This window comes from Cebidichthys violaceus, unplaced genomic scaffold, assembly GCF_023349555.1.
Source record: "Cebidichthys violaceus isolate CVI_PGR_0920_01 unplaced genomic scaffold, fCebVio1.0.p SCAF_14, whole genome shotgun sequence".
In the NCBI taxonomy this organism is placed as follows: Eukaryota; Metazoa; Chordata; class Actinopteri; order Perciformes; family Stichaeidae; genus Cebidichthys; species Cebidichthys violaceus.
The window spans coordinates 12,283,887-12,308,175 of record NW_027176307.1 but is presented as its reverse complement, the minus strand read 5'-3'; the positions used below and the strand labels follow the sequence as shown (position 1 = coordinate 12,308,175).

The 24,289-nt window shown below is 45.7% G+C and overlaps 3 protein-coding genes across 6 annotated transcripts in view; 1 reads left to right on the top strand and 2 right to left on the bottom strand.

The window, feature by feature from the left end:
- Nucleotides 1-12,305, bottom strand: part of ino80 (INO80 complex ATPase subunit) — a 33,410-nt gene extending 21,105 nt beyond the window's left edge. For 2 of the 4 annotated variants that reach the window (XM_068708931.1, XM_068708932.1), the window contains exons 1-25: nucleotides 12,204-12,305; nucleotides 10,788-10,853; nucleotides 10,160-10,351; nucleotides 9,773-9,942; nucleotides 9,574-9,641; nucleotides 9,189-9,335; nucleotides 8,900-9,020; nucleotides 8,546-8,751; nucleotides 8,408-8,461; nucleotides 8,106-8,309; nucleotides 7,758-7,962; nucleotides 7,268-7,356; nucleotides 6,933-7,145; nucleotides 6,594-6,674; nucleotides 6,055-6,150; nucleotides 5,090-5,149; nucleotides 4,833-4,975; nucleotides 4,494-4,578; nucleotides 4,221-4,338; nucleotides 3,944-4,029; nucleotides 2,888-3,055; nucleotides 2,364-2,497; nucleotides 2,031-2,098; nucleotides 1,749-1,842; nucleotides 1,441-1,645 (exon numbers count right to left, since the gene is read on the bottom strand). In XM_068708931.1, coding sequence (XP_068565032.1) covers nucleotides 1,441-1,645; nucleotides 1,749-1,842; nucleotides 2,031-2,098; nucleotides 2,364-2,497; nucleotides 2,888-3,055; nucleotides 3,944-4,029; nucleotides 4,221-4,338; nucleotides 4,494-4,578; nucleotides 4,833-4,975; nucleotides 5,090-5,149; nucleotides 6,055-6,150; nucleotides 6,594-6,674; nucleotides 6,933-7,145; nucleotides 7,268-7,356; nucleotides 7,758-7,962; nucleotides 8,106-8,309; nucleotides 8,408-8,461; nucleotides 8,546-8,751; nucleotides 8,900-9,020; nucleotides 9,189-9,335; nucleotides 9,574-9,641; nucleotides 9,773-9,942; nucleotides 10,160-10,311 — 2,967 coding nt within the window. In that variant the 5' untranslated portion in view covers nucleotides 10,312-10,351; nucleotides 10,788-10,853; nucleotides 12,204-12,305. The remainder of the gene's footprint in view (nucleotides 1-1,440; nucleotides 1,646-1,748; nucleotides 1,843-2,030; nucleotides 2,099-2,363; nucleotides 2,498-2,887; nucleotides 3,056-3,943; nucleotides 4,030-4,220; nucleotides 4,339-4,493; nucleotides 4,579-4,832; nucleotides 4,976-5,089; nucleotides 5,150-6,054; nucleotides 6,151-6,593; nucleotides 6,675-6,932; nucleotides 7,146-7,267; nucleotides 7,357-7,757; nucleotides 7,963-8,105; nucleotides 8,310-8,407; nucleotides 8,462-8,545; nucleotides 8,752-8,899; nucleotides 9,021-9,188; nucleotides 9,336-9,573; nucleotides 9,642-9,772; nucleotides 9,943-10,159; nucleotides 10,352-10,787; nucleotides 10,854-12,203) is intronic. The other 2 variants (XM_068708933.1, XM_068708934.1) reach the window with 1 other exon arrangement.
- A 787-nt stretch (nucleotides 12,306-13,092) lies between these two features.
- On the bottom strand, nucleotides 13,093-17,890 carry vps18 (VPS18 core subunit of CORVET and HOPS complexes). Its single transcript, XM_068708930.1, has 9 exons — nucleotides 17,467-17,890; nucleotides 17,176-17,317; nucleotides 16,959-17,050; nucleotides 16,606-16,856; nucleotides 16,163-16,516; nucleotides 14,788-16,050; nucleotides 14,486-14,695; nucleotides 14,090-14,326; nucleotides 13,093-13,961 (listed from the first exon to the last, which is right to left on the bottom strand). Exons 1-9 carry the CDS (start codon nucleotides 17,573-17,575, stop codon nucleotides 13,665-13,667), a joined length of 2,955 nt encoding a protein of 984 aa, XP_068565031.1. The 5' UTR covers nucleotides 17,576-17,890; the 3' UTR covers nucleotides 13,093-13,664.
- Nucleotides 17,891-18,309: 419 nt separating this feature from the next.
- On the top strand, nucleotides 18,310-21,409 carry rhov (ras homolog family member V). Its single transcript, XM_068708929.1, has 3 exons — nucleotides 18,310-18,891; nucleotides 19,101-19,159; nucleotides 19,476-21,409. The coding sequence occupies exons 1-3, from the start codon at nucleotides 18,687-18,689 to the stop codon at nucleotides 19,920-19,922; spliced, it is 711 nt and encodes a 236-aa protein (XP_068565030.1). The 5' UTR covers nucleotides 18,310-18,686; the 3' UTR covers nucleotides 19,923-21,409.
- Nucleotides 21,410-24,289: the final 2,880 nt, after the last annotated feature.

The following is a 24,289-nucleotide window of genomic DNA, read 5'->3' as shown; positions in this document are numbered from 1 at the left end:
TGACATCCTCTAAAGCCAGCGTTCTACTGTGCGTTCTCATGTACGGTCGTTTTAAAACGCATGATTGATAGACGGCAAGAAAGAACATAATCGAACAGTAATTGGGTTGGACAGAAGGAGAGACTGAGTCAGAGAGACCGTTAAAGTTATATGAGGAAAAACAAGTTATGGGAGGCATTCAGAGATGCCTGGTTCTCTCAGATCCTCAACAGGAGCAGCGGGGAAGCTGAAAGCAATGCTGACCACACAGAGTAGTACACAGCCAGAGAGAGAGGCGAGCCAAGCAGAGAGGAGAGGCGGCGGGTGCCCGGCTACACACGGCTTCAAAAGGAAAAGTGAGGAGCTGAAAGAGGTAAAACTGTGGGAGTGGGTCATTGCTAGAAGCTTTAAGCAGGAGTCAGGGAGTCAGCGTGGTCATACAGTATCAGCTCTCCAGGTGGGTTTTTTTTTAAAAGTTTTCTCTCTCTTTTCTTTTCACAGAACTTGCTTTTTTTTAGATTTTTCTGCCCTTTCATTCCTTAAGCCGCTCCGGGGGGGAACCTAAGACGGCTGCCTGACTCCGTGGGGTGAAGCCAAGAGAGGAAGAGGAGGATGGAATTACCCCGACAGCATTTTCCACCCAACAAGTTAACTTCAAAATTGGTGGAGGATGTGTAATGCGATGCCGACGGGTAACTGTCCACCGGCTGAAAGATTTGATGGGATGTGTTTTTAATGCTTTTGTTGTTGTTTTTTTTTAGCTCAGAAGAATGACTCAAACACAGTGAACTCGCAAGTGGATCTGCAAGGCCGCAGCTGCTCACAGTCTTCAGAGGCGGTCTGTGTGTTTGAACCGGCACCTTTGCTTTGTGCCGTCTCCTCCCCGCCAACTATTAGGTTTCCATATTGCCAAATAATACAAAATACGAGCCGTCTCAATGTAACCCCGCGGTTCTGAGCTGCAGAATCCAAAACATATGAAAGCATTTGACTGCAATGTACCACTCATTCAGAATCATGCGGTGCCAAATGAATGCCATTAAACTAATCCATATCTCCAACTTCTGCTGCGAAAAGCAGAAAGAAACTGAATGGATTCCATCTTTTAATCTTGAAAAATGTGACTTTTCCTCCGTGACAGTGGAAGTAGAGATAGAGGCCGTTCTGCTGCACACGCCCTGCAGGCATACAGAGGGAGGACGGTGTCACTGGGTCACGGGGCTACAGAGGGATTGGGTTCCACACTGGATCCCAGAGGACGGACAAGAAGCCCGGGGCAGAGAGCAAGCTGTGTGGTCAAACACTGGCTGATGCTCTGGGGGGACATTTCAGCATCGTCAGCAGCACATGTCTCACTGCTTCCTCCGGTCTGTCACACAGCCCACATGTACCGCAGACGGCTATATGAAAGCTTCTTGTATAGAGATTTTAGTACTTTAGTCCTTGTAGGTTTTTCCTCACCTGTATAACGGGGCTGGTGTGCGTGTTTGGGAAGTTGGTGGGTCTGTTCAGCCACAGAATTAGGTCCTTGCGAGACAGGGTGTGTAGCCTCCCCCTCTCCCCCTGCGAGTCTCCGGCTTCCTCCTGAGCCTCTCCTTCAAGGCCGAAGAGGCGGCGATGGTGGAGCCGATATGCAGCTTTGAGCGACAGAAAAAGGGCTAACCATCTGTGAAAGAAAATAGCAGGAGGGGAAAAATGAAATCATAAAGAATTCTGCTTGGACATTATTAATCAGCTAAAAGATATGACGATTGATACTTAAAGCTTACCTTGCTAAGGTTCCTTGCAGCATGAGATTGGACATCTCAGCCGGTGACACGTCGATGAAGCGCAGGAAGGAGAAACAGCTTCCTTTGTCGTCACCTGGAAGGGTAAGAACAGAACACAGAATATGAGTCCAAACTAAAATAAAAATAAAGAAATAAGTACATATAAGGTGATAACAAAGGAAGGAAGGATGCAAACATCAAAGGAGGTGGAGAGGGGAGTCACTGGGGTGAAACTCCTGGTTGTATTTGTGCGTCTGAATTTAACTCTTAATAGGTGCTCACCTTTTCTGTGAAACAGAGACTGCTGGATGTGATTTGGGGAGAAGGGAGACAACAGCACTTGAAGTAATCTGAGGAGGAAGTAGAGACGGATCGAGTTACACCACTGCATGTGAGAAAAGCCCAAAAAGGGACTTTGGGATGATTATCGGATTCCAGTCTGACCCACAACGTTTCAGAGTGTTAATATGCAGCAATTTAAAACATATTCCAAAACCCCCCTATTCAAAACAACGCTTGTAGACATTTTAATAGACCCGTTTCTATTGGATTTCAGGGGGCATACTTGTCGAGATCAAGTGTGTCTGTGTGCTGAATCTTTGAGGACAAACTTACTTGTTTCTGGCCTGGTTGTGTGCGTGGATGAGGCCGTGCCGGAACAGGAACTTTGACATGGTGTAGGGCTTGAGGGACATGTGGAAAGGAGAGCGCGTCTCCTGGCGCTCAAACAGGTCAGGGTGGTTACACACCTACACACACACAAGCATACACAGTTAGTGTATTTAGAAGGAAAAGAAAGGCATCAGCACTACTCATGCCTGTGCTTGTTCTAAGACTGCCAATTCGTTGTTTAATTGCACATCTCAAATTTTATTCCCACTCATAAAATGTAGTGCTATTATTACTTTTGGAACATCCTTTGAAAATCTGCTGGAGAAAAATAAATAAATAAATCAAGAGTTTTTGATAATATGATACTTCAAATGATCTTCAAATCATTAGGTCTAATAACAGCAATCAATCATTGAGACTGCTGCGTCTGACTACATAACCACAACTCTTTATAGCCGTAATTGTCTCGCTGTACTTTATTCGATTTTCTGCACTGGAAGCCAGAAAGAACCGGCCACAGCTTGTACCTTCCTGAACTGCATGACCAGGTTCATGAGGGAGGAGGTGGTGGTGTGGGACTGCTGGGCGTTGCCCATGGAGGACTGCAGCAGATCCTCGATGGAGATCTTGTTCCTCAGAGCCTGGTAGAGCAGCCTCTGCCGGGACGTCAGCTGGCAGTAGGTCAGGATCTCGATCTGTGCAGGGAGAGAATCAGAATAAGTGTGTGAAAAGAAGTCTTGAACTGATAGACACAAACCAGCATCACTGCTATCTTCTTTCTTGAGAAATAGAGAACAAAGGAATATGTTTTATCACAGCAGTGAATGGAAATAATCTCAGCTGGTTACCTGGTTGGTAAAAAGATTGATTTACAAAGTCAGAGTTGTGTGCTATATTTTCTCTCCATTAGAACACAAAGCGTTGTATTTTCACATGGGCTATTTATTTATGGCTGCCCAGCTTGACCCACATTCTTAAAACACACATGGACGTCTCTGGTTTTATCTGCTGTCGTGCTTTGATGAGAGCAGTGAAACTGAATGTCAACAAACCCTTAAAAACCCCCAAACCATGAACCACGAGTGAACTCCACAAGCTACCATTGGCCACCACAGAAAGCGACCGGTGGAGGAGAAGAAGAAGAAGAAGAAGAAGAAGAAGAGGAGGAAGTGGGCTGGCAGGGCTGCATTTGGGTGTGAAGGAAAGTGAAAAAGACAGATGTGGGGGAGCGGTGAACTCTGTCATTCTTCTGACTCTGCGTATCGAGACTCCCACGGCGTATGAGCGAGTGTGTGCGTGCCTCGAGTGACGGAAAGAGACCCCGAGTGCAACGTCTGTCAAGAGGATCTGCCAGCGCGAGCATCGCTCACATGCTTATTACAACACGTTCTGTGTGTCGACAAAATATATTGTAACGACATGTTGTCCCATCATACGCCAGAAAACCCGAATCCCTTTCAGAGGACACCATGAAAGCCGGTTTTTGTCCTTTCAAAACGGAGACTTCCGATTGCATAAATCTCCAATTAAAAGAAGAAAAGAAGCGTGTGTCTGCAAACAGAGACGAGAGTTCGCTCCCCTACCTTGTCAGAGAGCTCGTTTTCAACATCCTTCTTGATTCTGCGCAGCATGAAAGGCTTGAGGATCATGTGCAGTCTGGAAAGTTGGTCTGAAACACAAAACATCAAACAATCATGTGAAGCCGCGGAGCACATTACACACAACGCTGAGCAGAGATTACGGAAGTTCAATGCTGGCACTGAAATAACAGAACATCCGTACAAATGAGCTGGAAAATAGGGAGAAAAAAAAAAAAAAAAAAAAACTTGAACAAGCAGCTGCGAGGAACACTGAACTCACTCTCGTCGATGGCGGACTTGTTTTCAGCGTGGCTCTCGATGTCCTTGGAGAACCACTCGTTAAACTCTTCATGGGAATCAAACAATGTTGGCATGATGAAGTGCAGCAGGGCCCACAGCTGAGAGACAGTAATAACACACATTCGTCAACAGTTCTGTCTCGCTCGCAGTGACTCACATGAACACACACACACACACACACACACACACACACACACACACACACACACACACACACACACACACACACACACACACACGCACAGCTGCTCACCTCAGCCATTGTGTTCTGGATGGGGGTGCCGGTGAGCAGCAGTCTGTTTCGACACTGGAACTGCAGAAGGATTTTCCACCGAACGCTGAAAAAACACACACAGAGGGAAACAGAGCTGTAATCACACCAATTACTAGGAACAGAACATCAATCTATAAAACTCTGGGAAACGTGAAGTGTGCAGAAACGTGTAAATACACCAGTATGGTCTTTTAAACTACCAACATGATTATCATGTATAATAAACAAAGTATTGGGTATGAGCACATTTTAACACACAGGAACCCTGCGATGTGTTTGGGAATTAGGTATTACATGATAAACGTGTTGTCGCTTTACCTGGTGCTGCTTTTCAGTGCCTGGGCCTCATCCAGAACCATGTACTGCCACTTGACCCTCTGAAAGTACTTGACGTCCTGGACCACCAGCTGGTAGCTCGTGATCACCACGTGGAACGGTGCGTTCTGAGTGTAAAGGGTTTTCTGTTGAAACACAGACAAACATAGGGAGAGACAGAGTTAAAAAAAAAAAAAGAGGAATAAGAACTGCATCTTATTGAGAAAACTCTGTGTTCGTCCTCATCATCGCTTCCTTACCTGGCTCCAAAATTTCCGAATCACCTTGCGATCGTGTGGATTCCCCCAGTATGGCAACACCTGACGGACAAAATAAGTTAAAACAAGAAGAAAAAGTGAATCAGACATAACCTACATTTCAAACTACGCTTCTCCAAAGCGCTTAGCGTTTACACGTAGCGATGTGATGGTAAACAGAGCCACGGCGATGTTCCCTGGGGAAACATTTAGGCCTCGCGTATGAATCACAGCTTCGGTCGCCGAGTTGTTGATGCAGAATGCGATGTGAAAAGATTTACACATCATTACATCATTCAACACACGCTGGTATTCCATTGTTTGCAGTCAGTCTTGCTTTGAGAGTTCAGGAAGCTTATCTCCAAATTGTGTAATGGGGTCTTTTCACACCTCATTAGCAAAACAGAGTGGAATTGATTTATTTTCAAACTCGCGGTGAAAATGGGAAAAGTTGAGTGTTGAGCACAGTAAAGAGCTGGTCGTATTATGGTGTGTGTGTGTGTGTGTGTGTGTGTGTGTGTGTGTGTGTGTGTGTGTGCGCGTTCAAGAATCGCGGACACATTGATGTGTTTGATAAATCGTTGTTTTTTTTTTAACATTCAAGACTGCACACAGCCAGTCAGGGGCCGGTTAAGACGTGCAAAAAGATTTTTCCAAGTGCAGTCACTCAACAATCAAAATGGTAAAAGCTTTGGAGTCATTTGTTACCAGCTGCAGTGTTACCAATGTCCTAATACAACACTGCCCCCTAATGGATGCTTATAGACATGCTTGCAGCTTAAGAGCCCTTCATCCTCATTGTTTCTCAGATGGGGAACGCAGCACCGGGTTCCTTTGTAGAGTGTAAACGACTAAAGAGAGCAGTGAAAATGATGGCGCCAAGATTCCTGCCGACGTGTTTTTTTTTGGGGTTTTTTTGCAGGTGTTTCCGCCGGCGCGCTCGCTCGGCAGCGTCAAAGGATTCTCACCTTGAATTTGGGCACGAAGCGGGTGAACTCCTGGTGCCAGTTGTTGAGCGTGGATGCAGGAGAGATGATCAGGAACGGACCCCAGATGTTGTCTCTCTGTGCAGGAACAAGACAAGAGAATACGTCGTCAGCTGCCACTGCAGGTGGTCTTTGTGCGTGCGTGCGTGTGTGTGTGTGTGAGCACCCAATAACAGGAAGCCCCGGAGGAACACGCCATGCATCTTCCTGTCAGCGATAGATCAACACTGAGAAAAACACATTTCCCCTAAATTCCGCTTTTTCTCCTTTCGGGTGTTCTGAAGCCAAACGATCGAAAGAGCTGGCCAATCAGCTGTTCACAACAATGAAATAAGTCACTGAAATGCAGAGTCAGAAACAAGGGACTCTTTGAAAAGGATGCAGGTGCACAAAGAAGCTGGATGTGTGATGTTTTTTTTTCGTAAGTCAGCGACAACAGCGCGGACAATCGAATATTCCACAAAGCCGTTTTTGGAAAGAGCGTGATGAATGAAAGCCTTTGGCCCGGTGCTCTCTCTCACCTCTGCCAAGTGTGCCAACAGGGCAATACTCTGCACTGTCTTCCCCAGTCCCATCTCATCTGCCAGGATTCCATTGATTCCCTGCGGAGAGAGAGAGAGAGAGAGAGAGAGAGAGAGAGAGAGAGAGGAAAGCAAAGAAAATGAATCATTCAGCGGGTTTAAATAATAGGGAATCATTTGAATGCCCTAAAAAACAAAAACTGCAATGACCGTTAAACAAACCAAAAAACAACTCAAAACTGTTAAAAAAAGAGAATTCATGCATAACGTGAAACATTAAAATCACAAAACCCACCCCAGACAGGCCTCTGAATGTCACGGATAGTCGTGTGCGTTTACCTGTTCATACAGGTTGGCCAGCCAGTTCATGCCCTTCAGTTGGTAGCCCTTGAGTTTGCCGTTGAAGATGGTGGGCTGAGGAATTTCCTCCCCTGCATGGATGGACGGGTTGGCGAGGCTGTAGCTCTCTCCGAACCCACAGCCCGAGGATGGGCCTGCTGCACGCACAGACGCACAGCGACTGTCCTTAGCCTCCTCATCAAACATCCGCGTCTACGGGGAGAGGTTTGGAGATTAGCACGGTACAGTGTTTCTGTGTGTGTGTGTGTGTGTGTGTGTGTGTGTGTGTGTGTGTGTGTGTGTGCGCCGCTGAGAGTGTGCGTGCGTCAACGTACTCTCTCTTGATGAATCTGGAAGGCCTCTTTGGCGTTCCTCAAGGCCTGGGACTTGTAATAATCGCTATCTGAAATCGCATCGCAATCAGCTTTTGCATAAAACAAAAGAATCAAATTCAATCTCACATTAGTCACATGACATCAGTCTAAAACAAGTATTGAAAAGGATATACTACCATGTACTTGATCATTAAGAATACAAATATTTGTAGCGTCATCTTTACTAAACAGTGAATTGTAATTGGCCATGATGAGTGTTCATCATATTTTTTTGTAGTTCACTGCACAAATATCCCCAATACTAGCATGACACATAATCTAAAAAGAAAAAAATAAGCTAAAGATGCAATAAATAGAATGATAACTGGTTCATTTGCCCTATAATTTGACATATTTCAGGGTGATTGGTCCATAGATTTCCTTACGTCAAGCTTAAAAATGGAGTTTCTGACTTCCACTAACAGAATGAGTATGACTAAGCTGTTCATACCATAGTCCTCCTGTCCCATGTTGACCATTACACCTCCCCCGATGTCAATCTGTCTGTGCGCCGCGGTGTCCTCCAGCTTTCTCAGAATTTCCTCCTGAGACATGTCCCCTTCTGGACCCCCCATGCTGGCTTTACCGCCCATGAAATGAGCATACAGCTCCGTCTGGGTGATGAGGAAGTTCAGTTTACGCTGCTGACGCTTGGCCTGCCGAGAGACAGAGAGGCAGCTTTTACATCACCCATCAACATGTTCAGTGTAATGCATTCGAAACCTTTACAATTTAAAAAACGGTTTCACGTTTTCAGAACCGATACGGATGCGAGTGTTTCAATTTCCGCTCCACCTACTTCTCTCATCTCTTCGTCCAGTTTGCGTTGCTCCAGAGCCTCCTTCTCTGCCCTCTTCCTGTGCTCCTTCTCCACTTTGTCATATTTCTTCCAGTAAAGCATCATCTCCTTGGTGAGGCGGCGAGCGCGGGGTAACGTCTCCTTGCAGTTCTTCTGGGCCTGGATAGCTGCACGGCGAACTTCTCTCATGCACTGATGAGCCAACTGGGACAAACAAAGCAGAGGTCAAATGTTGAACTTTTTCTACAATTCGCCTTTAAAAGTAGATTTTAGCAACGCAGCAGTGTGTTCGCCTAACTTACCTTTTTAGCATTGGTCAAGACTAAGTTCTTAGCAGAGGTCTTCTGCTTGAAATTCTGCAAAATATAACAGGATAATTAAATGAATATTCGTGAGCATTCATTTGCGGCCATCTTCTTATCAAGGTTGTGCGTACGGACCTTGGGAATCTCCTTCTTGGCGATGGTGAGCCAGACCTTACGTCGCCGTGCGTTCAGCTGCTCGATGGTGAGATGCTTCTTCTTCACCATGGGCAGCGGGGCATCATGGGAAAACTTTGCGAAGATCTTGGTGATGTAAGGACGCCCATCATCCAGAAACTCTCCCTCTCCCCGTTTCTTCTTCTTCTTCACTTTTTTCAGTTTGGCTAACAAAAAAATAAATGTGACTGATCAGTATGAAAGCTTGTCAACTACCTCCGATAACAATAATTAAGTTGGTTTTCCTTTGAGGAATTAACGCAAACACGACAACAACATATCCCAGAGACTTTGTATTTTTTTTTTTGCCTTTACCCTTGAATTTCTTCTCGTCTTTGATTTTCTTCTTCTTCGGGCCCAGTAGGTGGCGCTGTTGCTCATAGAAGGGGTCATGGGTAGAGAGGAGTCCAGTGCTGTAGTACTGATATTGGTGAAGCTGTAGCACAAATATACACAAACAGATATTACAAAAAAAAAACACACGTGAGAGGTATTCTTCTCATCACCAGGCAGTGTGTTTATGTGTGTGTGTGTGTGTGTTTATGTGTGTGTGTGTGTGTGTGTGTGGTGTGTGTGTGTGTGTGTGTGTGTGTGCGTCTTGTACCTCCCGGTCAGAGTGGAACTTGCTCTGATGCTGCCGGGTGTAGCGGTGTAACCTCAGCATGTCATGCAGCTCCTCCCGGGACAAGCTGAAGTCAGAGTCATCCGAGTCCGTGTCCGAGTCTGTGGTGTCGTCACTCAACAGAATGCTCTGCAGGAGACGGAGCAGGAACACGGTTAAAGAAAGCTGAGGGTGTGCAGAGGATATAGATATAAAAGTGTGTGAAGAAAAAAAAAAAAAAGAAGAGGTGAGCGTAGCGGTGAAACGTTCTGAACAAGGGGGTAAAAAGAGCCACTGATCTTTATCTGTTAATCTACTAGTTATTTGTGGAATCTACTAATGCTTAAATCTGTAGTACGATGGAGAATATGTCCATAAAAAAAAATACCTTAAGCCACTTCCTGTTCTTCTTCAGCTTGGAGAAATTGTAGAGGTTTGTTTTATCTGCCTTTTGATCTGTGGAGTTTACAGTGGAACCAAAAAATAAAAATAAATAAATCACGACATATATGTTAAATGACAGCAGTGAGGCTGCGCACGTGTAGTAACACCTGAATAAGATGAATATTATACTGTATGCGTCTTACCTTTACCCTGCAGCAGAACCCCGTTGAGGGGCTTTCCCTCTGACAACCTGTCCCCCTGCTCACATGACTCACTCTTCACCGTCACAGCTGTATGCTGACTGAGTGAGGGGTCCAGGGACAGCCCCGTCCCCAGCGCACCATCGCTGTCATCGCTGTCATCACTGTCATCACTAGAACATGAGAAGCATGTAGCTGTAAGCCCGCTCTTTGCATCCTATATATACACAAATATGAAATCTTCTCTTTGGATATGTGCCTGGTAGTGTAAATACTGTATCCATGACAGGGTGGTAGAACAGTAGGTACTAATGGAGCTGATCTTTAGACTGCAGCACCCGCTGAAACTCAAAAGTGTATGGCCCACCCCCGGCTCCACTCGGCCTTTACCTGGTTATGTCTCCGTTGAAGATGGTGGCTGTCTGGCGCAGGAAGCTGTCCAACCTCAGGGATCTTTCCAAGCGCTGCAGGTAGAGAGGTTTGGCCAGGCCAGAGCTCCCCGATGCCCCGGCCTCCGGTCGGCCACCCTGACCTGACGCCATGCACCACAGACACCTCTGCCCGGCAGGGCAGCAACGTTTACTGAAGAGAGAAAAGTAGAGAGGAGATAGAAAGAGAGAACGGGATAGGCAGAAGGCTCGAAGGTCAGAATGAGCAGCACAGGACACTGTAAATTATGGGAGGAGTAATACTCTACTGTTGCATTTGATTCAGCGGAACCATAGCAGGAACTGGAGGTATCAAGGATGTATAAAGGATTTGCAAATGGTTCATGAGAGGTTCATAAGCAGCTGCTGAAATTTCATTCATTTTCTCAGCTAGTCTCGGATGTGGTAGATTGTCTCCTTCTGGCCTGGTTTCATATCGCTCGATCTTTGCCTACGTCTCAAACTTTGTCATTGTAACAATATGTCCATTTAGTCCATATATCAGAATAATCTCCTCCAATGGCCGGGCATGCAGCGTGGTACCGGCAGATCGTTCATAGAGCAGAATACAGTACAAACAGTGGACCTACCTTCTCAGTAAAGGATGCCATTGTTCTTGATTCCAAGATTAATGATCAGACGGTGGTGAAAATCCCCTACAAAAGGAAGAAGCCCATAGTCACACGCTGAAATCCACATGACACTATCAAAGTGTGTTTGAGGGGAGCTAGTGCTCTTTCAAATGGAGTCGCCTGTGCAACACTGACAGCGGGAATACTCGTGATTTACAGGAACTTTTCCACAATAAAAAATGTTACTTACAAATAAAGACGCACAGAAAGAAACTAAAGCTGCTGCAGCATTACTATGTATTTAAATTGTACATGATTTGCTATCATGTTTATAATGGAATGTTAAGTACTTTATTTTTTTTAAATGCACTGGTTGTATCATCTTGTTGTTTAGCTTTTGTTTGTATATCAAACAATGTCATTATACTGCATAACGTTACTATTTTCTTATAAATCACTTCAGTTGATTAAAAGGTCAGCCTGGAAACATTCACATAGTATACTTTCACTAACTCCACTATAAATGTGACAAAGTAACCAAGTATTACTGCACTGCCCAATTTATCGTTTCATTGCACAAGTTGATTGTTTTGTATCATCTGTAATAACTACTCATTACATATTCACTTTACTTTCTGAGACAAGTTAACTGTTTTGTGTGAGAGGATGACGAGCACTCAAGCCAAACACAGCCAAGAGCAAGAGCTTTTTTTAATTATTTTTTTTAATGAAGTGAACTGAGAGCATGTGATATTATAAATAATGTGCATCATCTTTTTGCTAACGCGTCGTTACTATGATTAGCCAGCTAGCTTATTCGGGCTAGCGTTAGCCAGTTAGCTCGCTAGCTAACCTTGGACGGTGCACTGTGTTGTAGCTCGCGAGCTAACGACCGTTAGCTGCCTTGCTGTGTAAGCACGAGCAGCATTGCCTCCTATCATTGATAGTAAAGGGTCAAGGTGCTTGACACACACTGACAGCTTTAAGTAAACCACGTCAAAAAATATATATTCGCGTTGGTATTTAATTTCCTGCACATCTAGCCTTTGTTACGAATGCTCCCTTGCTATCGCTTCTCTAGTGTGGCTTTTCATCATAAACGTTAGCTTTATCTAACGCTCGTTTTTGACACAGATGTCCACTCACGCCATTAATATGAAGTATTCAAATCGGCCCTGTCTCTTTAAGGCCACCACCTCCCCGCCTAAACAATGTATTTAGATGATATTGGTGTAATGGCAATTCATAAACAGGCTAGTCGCGATGCAGCGACAGCAAGGCCCATCGCCCGCGCCTCTCGTACCCTTGTTGCGGATACGAGCGGGGACTCGGTTGCCTGGTGAACGAATGATCCCCATGTTTTAATTCTTTCTCCCTCCCGGCCATCTTCCCCCATTGCTCCTTCGCCATAACATCCACCAAGGAGTCTCTCACCTCAGCCCCGTGTCCCCTTTTCCGTCTCTCTTCTCGCTGCTGCCGACTCTCGGTTCTCTGACTCCAAAATGGCGGTTAGAGGCGCCGAGCGAGTCTGTGAGCTTTGAGTCGGCAGCAACAGCAGAGAGGCGGCCACTTTCTGTTACTGAGAGAGCAGAGACACGACGCCATGGCGAGGGTACAGCAAGGAGCAGGCGTTATAATCAATCCCAGAGACAGGGACGCTCGCTCGTCGACGTCTCAGAGGACACGACTGAGACAAGAAATCCCAGCGGTATCTTTCGTTTACTTCCTAAAGCGCACATCCACCGTGTATGCCAATTAGGGCAGTATATGTGCAACGAATACAAACGCATCGATTAAATTCCGATGTCGATTAATATAGTCTGCTCTTCGCGAAGATTACCGAACTACGTCTGACGTCATCAGACGGGAACTCCGTTTTAGGTATGGTGAGGCAGCTGGGATACCCAGAGCAAAATGTGACAATTTGTAAAGTTAGTATCTCCAGTATTGTTTTTTTTTTAAGTTACATTTTTTTTTACATATAAATGTACAAACACGTATTGCCATTTATAATGGTAATTATGTGATATACACAAAATGGCCATGGGGCTGGTAGGGATCCAAACAATGCTTTCTGTCATATCAGCTTAAACTCAAGTCTCCCTAAACACACCTTACGCCAAACCATAAGTTAGTCTGCCTAAGTATGGTGTTGTTTCCCTGCCTCAGCTGGCTGATGAGCTCTTACTTTGTACTCCTACTGGCAGCTGTAGAAGCCCTGCTGACGAACTGTGATGAAGGGTATTGATTTCTCACAGTCCAGATAGTTAAAATAACTTTGTTAAATATTTATTACATGCAAACAACGAGAATAACAAGTTCATCCGTGCTGACAAGCTTTAATGATCCACAGCTGAATTGCAAAACAGGGAACATGTGAAATAAAAGTTTGATGATCTGCCGCACATTAAAGTGTAAGTTTAAACACAGAGCTGAAGAGTTGAGTGGATGAGCTGAGGAAGCACAGACAGTGTCTAAGTGCAGGTTATGTTTCCAATAGACAAAACAAGTGCATAACCTAATGTCGTTAATAGATGAATAGTGCAGTTATAGCCGATTCTAGCTTTGTAATTATTTTCTGTCATAATCAGAAGTTCAGCACACTGTGCAGCCCTAGCAATATTTTACATCACCGCATTATGTTGTATCATTTTCCACAATGTCCACCTTTTTACTGAACACTCCCATACAAAGTGCAAAGCTTCAAACACTGCCAACAGAAGAAGTGTATTCTGGTAGAGAACAACAGAAGCTGATTGTAAACAGTAGGCACTACTGACAGGCAATCGGGTGAATGTCTGTTTTCCACTGAACGGGTCCTACAGATGGCGACGTTTCATTGACATGTCAGACGGTGCGCTGTTGTGTCTTTTCACATTGAGAGGAGGCCCTCGTTCACAGCCAGCTGGATTTCTCCTCCTCAAATTTCTGTGGATCGATGAAAGGCTTGTCGATGGACTTGATCATCAGTTCGCCGCAGTACACGCATTCGGACGCAATGATGTCGTCCATGTCGGATTTGATCTGCTCGCGACTCGTGCCCGCGTTGCCCTTTCCCAGGCTGGAAGTGTCTCCTTCGTCTTTGGGCGCCGGGCGGTGTCGAGACTTGGTGGATTGCGTGGTCGCGGCCAGCTTTTTCTGCAGATCCTCCAGACGACTCTGCTTAAAGGCCGTCAGGTGAGGGGTCACTTCCTAGAAGGTAGAATTCAAAATTATTACTACACAAATGTTGTATGGGCATTTTAATAAGATAGTGACTGAACGAAGAGAACATCTCAAGTGTGCAGCGACTGACAAAAAGCAGTATGAAAGTGAATTACCTGGAACAGGCAGTCGTAGTGGAACATGTGTCCGCATAGGAACAGATAGAACGGCCTGTTGAGCAACGGGAAGTCGCAAGCAGCACACTTTTCTTGGGAATCCACGACGCCGTATTTGTTCCTCATTTCCTGGATGTCTTCTCTGATGCGCTTGGCGCTCTCCGTGGCCTCTTCCATTTCCTGTTTCAGCTCCTCGATGTGCTGGTTGTACTCCTCCAGGGAGCTGCAGATGGCCTCCTGAGAACCCAGTGAAGTGCATTCATTTGAAGAAATCTACTATATTTGTATGTTAACCATACATTGAATACATGGTATCAAGAAGGGACTGTCGGTGGTTTGATTATGTGTCTTTCTTATGAATGCTAAAAACAAGAAAGGAAATAGTTGATTACGGACCTTAAAATGGTCAATGGTGACAAAGTCTGGGAAGAAGGGCAGGATGTCTTCAATCTTGAGCAGGTCGCAGCTGGACAGACAGTTCATGGCTTTCTTCACGTCTTTCTCCTCCTGCACCACATGCCGGGCGATCTTCAGCCAAAGCTTTTTCCTCAGCTCCTCGTCGTCTTCAGGCAGGTCTGCACACGACTTGGCCAAGTCTACATCTACCTATGGACGGGTAAGTGCATCGTAAGTTAAGCGGCATTTGTCAAAGATTTGAGATTTGTTTTGATGAGCATTTATTTACATGGAACACTTACTTGTAACGCAAGATCCACCGCCTCCTCGTACAGTTCCATAATCCTATAAACCAGCACGCAGGCCCGGAGGTAGCCGTTTTCGGCGCACAGCCTGAGGGCGTACTTCAAGTCATAGTGGATCTCTGAGGCGTGCGTGCCTGCCTGCTCCAGATACCACAGCAGAGAGTCCGGCTTGTACTTGGCGTAGAGAGACAGCAGGTAGTTGTGGATGGCCTCCTCCGTCACGGTCAGCTCGTACACGCAGAACTCCATGTAGCGGATGGTTTCACTGATCTGCTGGGTGCTGCCCATCTGGCTGTAGTTCATCAGAGCCGGAATGAGCTTCTTTGGGTCCAGCCGCTTGCCCATCTGGATCCACGCGTCCACCACTTTTTTGGGAATATGCTGCATGAGGACGGGGGAGAACTTGTAAAAAAGCTTTTGATCACAGTGCTTGGAGAGCACATCCAGAGCGGCGCTGTAGTCGTCGTGCTGGCAGTAGTGGGAGATCACTCTCTCGTAGTCCTGCATGACGACCGAGAAGTACACCATGTCGTCCACGTTGCCGTGGCTGGCCAGCAGGTCGTAGATTGTGCTGCGGTTGTTGAACAGGCACTCCTTATGCTTGGAGCTGCTGAGGAATTGGCGAAACTCATCGCGGGTCTCCTGGAAGACGAGGCTGTTGCCGTCGCTCTCCAGCTGGCCGAGCCGGTTCAGGTAGAGCTCGGCCAGCCAGGTGACCAGCAGGGTGATCTGCGTTCTCTCGCTCGGTTTCAAATTGCTCAGCTTCTTCAGCAGGAACTCCTTCAGGGCTTCCTCTTGTTTGGCTTCGATGAACTTGAGCGCTATCTCCTCAAAGTAGTTCTGGGTCAGGGCGTAGCACTTGGCACTCTCGATGTATCGCTTGTTCTGGAAGCAGTGCTCGGCCTCCTTGGCGAGCACCATGTCCATGCACTCGGGGCGGTCTCGGCAGTACTCCTTGGCCAGGTCAAATTTAGTCATGCTCATGTACATCTGCCAGACGTCCCGGGCCTCGCGCTGGATGTGGTACCGGAAAACTGCCTTCTCAGTGTAGATCCACACCAACCCGCCGACCGGGTCCTTGATCATCCTCTTGAGGGCGCCAAATTTATCTGGGAACACATCCTCGTACACCACCTGTCCATTCAGAGTGCAGATGGCTTTAACCCGGTCGTGGAGCAGCAGCAGGAAGTGGAACTGCGTCAGCACAATGGAGATGGGCTTGTTGAGACTGAGGTCTATGTCAGGGGTGTACTCCCATACCTGTTTCATTGCGAGGGAGAACAAATGGAGAATAAGTACGTGAAACATAAAGATAAACAACGGTGAATTTAGAAGTTAAACTAATGCATTAGTTTAACTTCTAGATATTTACCTGCACATCACTCAGCAGGGAATCAGGCCTGACATAGTCCAGCTGACCATAGAGGACGCCGTTACCCATCATCCAGGCGAACGCCTTTGGGGAGGTCCGGAGCTTCGGGGTGTAGAAGGTGATCTCGCTGTAGCCCATGTTGGCCGGGAACTCCTGGAAGCTGGGCAGCAGGTCGTGGTTCTGGCTGAAGACAGAGCTGAAGCCCTGCTGCTCGGACCCCTCGGCCACCTTACCCACAAATTGGAACAGGCGCTTGCGGGTGGTGGCGATGATGAAGTACTTGTTCTCCAGGCCCCGCTCCACCTCCAGGCAGCAGACTGGCGCAGGCTTCCCGTCCTCCTCCAGGGAGTGGACCTGTCTCAGGAAGACAACGTGACATTGTATGTTGAAACCGGATAACACATGCTAAACACGCATAACAGACTGACCACACGTGCTCGGACCTGTCTGAAGTATTGATCCGGATTGGTGTTGAACAGGCTGCCCTCGGTTGCGGAGATCTCCGCCTCGAAGATGATGCCTTGACTGGTGCCGACCAGCACGGGTCCCGTGTTGGTCTCGCTGCCCAGCTGCTTGTTCCAGCCCACGCTCTCGATGAGGTGGCCTCTCCAGCGGGACAGACTGCGCACCTTCTGCGTGTTCCTGTTCAGGTACAGACACTCACTGGTGCTCAGGCAGATCAGCAGATGGGAGCCTGCAGTGGGGGGGGGGGGGGGGGGAACATGGAGGAGGAGACGAGGATAAGATGTTGCTGCAGTCAATATATGAATATGCATAATGTTTTGTTTTTTCTCACCGGTTGGGTCCAGGAACAGTCTGTACACTTTACTTTCATCTTTCCTTCCTAATTCAATCTGATTAGGCTGATCTGGCTTGGCCAAGTCAATCCTGCACAGAACAGAACATGAAACATCAGTATCTTGCATCAGTTGTGTCTCCAATCAACAACAGATGAGTACAAACACCAGTGAGCATCAACAGTGTTTTTAGTGTTTTATGATAGTGTCATTTGCCTCAGCAGGGTGTCCTTCCCCAGACTCATGCACAGCTGATTGTTGCACACTGCAAGATGGTTGATCCTCTCGGGCGGTGTGAAATCGATCCTCTGCTTGTTGAATATCGGCTTCTCTTCCTCAAGTCTCACATTCACAAAGCCTAGATAGGGAACAAGTGCAGCGTGGAGTCAGTTAAAGCGCCGAGTGTGCTGCTTTAACGTCCATTACAAGGTAGTAATAACATCATATAGCATCCTTGCATGTAGCTTATCAGACGGGAGCATATCCACAGAGAGGAGGGCGACCTACCTGAATGTGTTATCCCGATGTTGGCAGTTGACAAGCGGCTGTGCTGCTGCTGCTGCGCACTCTGCCTGGTGTTTTGCGAGTCCTCGTACTCATCGAGAATTGAAGCCATGGTTCAAATGTGCCTTATTCCACTATCTTTAAATTAATTATCTACATATATGTATGCAATGAATGGCGAAGAGACAACCCTAGTGCGACATAGCTAAACAGCTTTAGCTAGCTAACTCTAACCTCCACCCGTTAAGGGCACACGAGCGCACTTCCTGTCTCCGCGTGCATCTAAATGCAGGAGGTAGACGTAGTGTGTAATATCTTACGTTGCCGTAAACACGGGAATATCCGACAATTTCAATCATTCGTGGTGCTGTAACAGCTAATGTAGCTCCCGACTACACTACACAGGGTGAACACGGATAATCAGGTGACACACGGAGTCATGTGATCACGTTTGATGTAGTGCTGCTATTTGGCGCTGGGGGGCGCTGTTCACCCACATTTAGAGTGAAGTGGTTTGTGATGAGCTGTTGAGAATTAAGTAGCGTAGGCAACTCAATTTAAGTACTCATAGTCACCTCAATGACAATACTTTTTCAGTGTTACATTTTAGTGCACTGCAATATAATTTCATTTTATCATTGATTGTAAATCATTAACTTTTTACGTATTCTGTGCAATATAAATACACTGTGCAATACAAAACACATTCTGTCTGTATATATAATATTGCAACACAACAATTACTCTGTATATATAATATTTATTTTAGTGGATTTTTTGCTTTTTTACTTATTCAATATTCTTTACTGTTTTTTTTTTGTTTTTTTACTTATTTATAATACTTGTTTTGCTCTTGTTTTTACTATGTCTCTTGTATCCACTATGCTGCTGTAATCCTGCCAATTTCCCCACTGCGGGACTAATAAAAGATTATCTCATTTTCTCTCTCTCTCTCTCTCTCTCTCTCTCTCTCTCTCTCTCTCTCTCTCTCTCTCTCTCTCTCTATCAATCTATCTTTTTATCGGTGGGAGTGTCTATGCAAATCAACAACCTGTCCGCGCACTAACTTCCCCTAAAGCTCTCCTCCCCGCACGTGTCGCCCGTCAGTCAGAACAGGATAGTCAGCCTTAGCGGTATGCGACAGACCCGTCTCGTCTCTCATCAGATCAGATCAGTGAAGGAGAGCGTCCGCGTTCACAGGTTTCATTTTTTTCCGGCTCGACATGCCACCTAACATGGATTACTTCTACCACGAGTCCCGAGTGCCCTCCGCTTGCGGGCTGACCCGGGAGGACGAGCTGGAGCCCGGTGTCATCAGCTGTATGCTGGTCGGAGACGGAGCCGTCGGGAAGACCAGCATGATCGTCAGCTACACGTCCAACGGATACCCGACAGAGTACCAGCAGACCGGCTTTGATGTCTTCTCCGGTGAGTGATCATACAGCAGTACCTCGACCTTTTTTTTTTTATTTAATATAATTTTGTTGGATAATATAATAGTAAGAAGTCACTTCTACGTTTTATTGTGAGCATGCATGTGTGATGTTGATGTTTGAAACGTTTTCTTTCTTTGAAATGTCTGAAATAAAGTGAACTAACTCGATGCTGACTGATTCATGTTGTTGCTCTTTCAACAGGTCAGGTCCAAGTCGAAGGATCTCCGGTTAAAGTTCAGCTTCTGGACACTGCTGGACAGGTACGACTGTTTGTTTGTCTGTTTTCAACGAGACATTATGTGGACAAATACCACCATATTTACTTTTTCCTTGTAGTCCCAACTTGTCATCTGTTTGCTGTTCATTGTTTCAAGTGACGTGACACAAAATACAGTCCAATAACAAGAACTCCCCATTGTTAATATAGGCTGATATTCAGATTTGTTTTTGTTAATGTCACGAGAGCTGAGCTTTGAAGGAACTTCATTGCTTCATCCACAATGTTTTCCTCATTCCTCCATCATGTCTGCACGTAGTCTGATTGACACTTACCTGTGCTTCCTGTCTTCATTTCAGGAGGAGTTTGATGACTTCAGAGCTCTGTCCTATGCCCACACGGACGTCTTCCTCCTGTGCTTCAGCATGGTCAACCCCACCTCGTTCCACAATATCACCAAGAAGTGGGTCCCAGCGATCCGGGCTTCTAACCCGTCCTCGCCCATCATCCTCGTTGGGACTCAGTCGGACCTCTTGTTGGACGTGAATGTCCTCATCAACCTGGACCGATCTAACGTCAAGCCCATCCTGAGCTCCCGGGCCCGGAGCATGGCTGAGAAGATCAGGGCTGCAGACTACGTGGAGTGTTCGTCGCTCACGCAAAAGAACCTGAAGGAGGCGTTTGATGCGGCCATCTTTGCCGCCATTAAGAACAAAACCCGCAAGTCCAAGAAGAGGAGGTTTTCTGACAGACGCACCAAAGCTTTCTCCAGGTGCAGCTGGAAGAAGTTCTTCTGCTTCATCTGAACTCATGAACAAGACTGCTAACCCTGTGGGTTGTGGACAAAAAAAACCTTTAATTTATTTAACTCATTTACTTTTGCATGCTGTCACGGCTCTGATTTGTGACAGTTTAGCATCCTTCCCTGTTAAGTATTTTTGGCTTATATTCCTCTGGGATGCCAAATGGTGCAAGGGGAAACAATACATGAGAACGGGCAGCACTGGGAAGTAACATCTGTGGGGACAGCAGAGAGGATTCTGGGTGTGGTTTCACACTCCAGCAGACAGACACAGGACAGCAGTGTTGTTTACATTATATTCAAATGTAGATTGTTCCAGGTAAACAGGGGAGGGGCAAAACCATATGTCTCATGTTAAAATCAAAATGTGCGTCTGCTTTCATGTGTACGCATCAGTGGTGGCCAGTGAATTGAGACTGGAGAGGAACGTATCAACACACAGCCACAGAGAGAAAGCGCAGGTCATCATGTAAATGTGGTGGATTTGCATGCCGTGCTTTGTTGCCTGCTGCAGCCTCGAATGTAAGAGAGAAACAGAAAGCGTCCAGGGCTGGGTTTGAGCAGATGGGCGTTAGCCACTTCTCTGTTGTATTCTCGCCGTCTGGCTACACCGGGCCTATTTATATGCAAGTTTGGATTGCAGTGTGAGGTGCCACTTTCTTACCTGCGTGTGAAAGCTCCCCTGCCTGGTTTGGGCTGGTAGTTTTAAATCACCTGACAGTCTTCTCACCCCTGGCATATACGTTCGATCAGGATTTTATCAGCTTATTTAGCATGAACGTGATAAAGAAACACGGCAGGGTGATTTGTTGGAACAAATGTCTTAATTCTCGGATTGGCACAGGAACTTGTTTTAAACAAATCCTTTAAGGTGAGGGGGGGGGGGGAGTCCATGGGAGTGGTAACCTTTGTTTGTTTTTGTTTTTTTTGTTCCTGTCTCCCACCAATCTGCATCTGTAAAATCAAGAACTGCGGGAGTCTTTACTTCCACCCTGCGGATCCTCTCACCACAGCCTTTTTTTTTTAATCGCCCCTCTTTGTTTACAAGCTCAATACATTCCTTATCTCCTCAATAGCCCAGTGTGTACAGAGTTAGAGGACACCAAACAGCCTCTACTTTAATGTAAGTGAAAGGTAATACTTGTTTGTAGGAAAGTGAGATTTTGCCCTCCAGTGTAACGATGTCTGGTGCATGTACCGGTTTGTATGTGAGTCTCCAGAGCCAGGGATAGGCTTTACTATACTTCTTGTGGAAGTCAGCTTAATGTATATGCTCTTCTGTTTGTTTAAAACAGGTCATTTGTCATGTCTATGTATTTTAAATATTAGATAAGACATGGGTTTTTAAATGCATCGATGTACTCCACGTATATTTTGTTACATTTTCTATCACTGTCGTTAATCTGGATTCACCATCTCCTTCTCTAACCCGCGTGTCTTTTTGTTACGCGTGGGAGTGAAGTGATACAAATAAAAGAAGTGAAAAGTATGGCTTCTGTGTTACGTGTGTATTTTTAGAACAGCTTGCCTGCGATGTTGTGACCGTGCAATTCACAACCGATTTACTTATCAAGTCTGATGGTGGCGACTGTCATACATTCAGGGAAGAGTCTTCAAAAAAAAAAGGGGGGGGGGGGGGGGGGGGTCACCAAAAGCACTTAAAAACGCCCGGAGCTCTGCTCTCCGCAGGGAGTCCGAATAATCCTCATCAGCACTCATGGGTGCTTTTTCCTGAACCGTCTCTGGGTGCAAGGATATGATAAGTAACCTCTGGCCTCCAGCTGTGCCTCGGCTCGACCGATTCTAATGCAATCCACATGACTGCTGACGGGGTTTGGCAGTGCCATGCTGTGACTGTGTCGGATTTCGAAAGGGCCAGAGATATGGGAGAGTGTGATTGAGAAGAAATAGTAGCAGTGTGCTGGTTTATCACAACAATGTAGACGGCACATTTATATAGAACTTTGTAGGACTGTATAAAACAATACATGAGCAGAGGATTCTTAGTACAGCAATGTGAAGTGAACATGACCGAGAGAGAGAGAGAGAGAGACGTAAAAAGACGAAACACTTGAGGATCTGACAGCTCTGCAGTGCATTTGTTCAGAGCAGGGTGGATGAGTCACAGATGAGTGGAACAAAAAGAAACACACTTTATTATCCCAATACATGAGCAATCTGTTTGCCATTAGCCAGCGAGCCGTCCATCTCGCAGCCGTGTGTTAGGTTCTGTTATCAATGGGTTGAAACGGGACATCCTCCGTCTCAGCCTGGTGACCTCCTATGGAGAGGCCACGGAGCGTTTTGTCATCCGAAGGAATTGGACCGTAGACCCTCAGGGACCCGTTAGTTCCAGCCCAAAGCTGGATCCACTGGCATTCTATAGAAGGCTTTAAAGCTGCTGTAATCAATACGTTTATGTTAATCAAATGACTATGTATGATGGGAAAGCAGTCACCGGTAGCGGGACAGACTTCTGCACAAAACCGGTTTATCACAACTTCTGCCAAATTTGTTTTAACCATTTTTCCTATCATTAATATTACTTTACATTACTGTCATTTAGCAGACGCTTTTATCCAAAGCGACTTACAATAAGTGTATTCAACATAATGTATTCAAGAGAACTACTAGTCACCAGAAGTCATAAGTGCATCTCCTTTTTTAAACAAGCATCTGAGAGCATGAAGCAGAGCAAAAGTACAGAGCAGAAACAAAGTAATACGAATACAATAAGTGCAACAAACTAATATGAATACAATAAGTGCTAAGTGGAAGGCTCAGGGTAATAATATTGTAGTAATAATATTATATTGTAGTAATATTGTATTCACCAAGTCAATAAACAAACCCCAGGAGAGCCAAACTTATTTGAGGGAGAAGATAGGTAAACGATACAATGATCAACGATAAAGTGGTGTAGATACATTTTGCTAAAACACGTCTGACTGCATGTGTTTCTTACCAACATCAGACTTTGTTGCGGCAATGTTTCTATGTTCCAAAATCTGAGCAATTTACATGGTGAGTGTAATGTTGCCATGACTGAAATAAACAAAATAAGACCCAATTTGTAAGAATAGACATCTTTATGTTCTCAGTTGTTTTGAGGGAAACACTGTGAAACGTGATCGCTGTTAATCAAAAGGTTTCCACCGCGTGTGACTGCGGCTCAGCTTAGTGTGATGGTTATTAACATCTTCAGAGGTAGCAGCCCTGGGTCAAATGAGACTCCTTTGGGAAACACACTCAAATGTCACGTCTTATTTATGACTCTTTTCCACTCAAGCTCTTTCCCTGTCTTTCAAATTAAATGCAAAATACAGATGGTTCGCAAGGTTCCTCGCTCTAATACAGAAAAGTATCTCGAATGCATGTTGTTTTGCGCTCACACCATGATGCAAACACAGACGGGGTGAGCAACAGTAGCGCACTCATTGAGCAATCGCGAGGGCCACGTCAGACAGGTTTTAGGTTCCCAGGAGTTCTGAGCTGTTCCTCCTCCTCTCGTTCTCATCTCAGGGTTAGTCATGTATTTGTCTCATCTCCACACAGGGCTGGTCCTTCTCCCAGGAACCCCTGCTTTTTTGCGATTGTGTCAGGAGTAGTCAACCAGCTCTTCCTCTGGCTCGGGGCCAGTTTCACTCTCGCTGGGTTTCACTGTAGTCGAAGATTGGCAAGGAGGCCTGGGAATCAGCAGGTGCACCGACAGGTCTGTCTGGCCCGGGACAAAGCCCATTGGCTCACTGCGCCTGCTCCTCGGCCATCCAAATTGGCAGTTTGAACCGCCACGCTTTGGGGAAGACTTGGAACAGCTCACAGCGTCTCTTTCACACAACAACAAAAATACTCTATGTTGTGATATTTGTTTCTGTTATTGTTGTTTTCTCCCTTTATTGGAGTCAGGGGGATAAGATCGAAGGCAGAAATGACAAAACATAAAGAAAGATTGAGTTAATTTTGCCATTTATTGATTAGAAACATATTATTTTACCCAAAACATGTGGTCTTTCCCCCTATTTCTCATGTAATTCAGTTATATGGTTAATTTGCATAGATAGATAGATAGATAGATAGATAGATAGATAGATAGACAGATAGACAGATAGATAGATAGATAGATAGATAGATAGATAGATAGACAGACAGACAGACAGACAGATAGATAGATAGATAGATAGATAGATAGATAGATAGATAGATAGATAGATAGATAGATAGATATACTTTATTAGCAAGAGAGAACTGTCAGTCACATTAACCACACACAAAATAAACCTCCCATTATTTCTGTCCAAACATAAACTGCCAGTTTCGGTGTCGAGCAAAGCCAGTGAGAATCGTCCCCGTTCTTGACTGTGACTGCGCCCG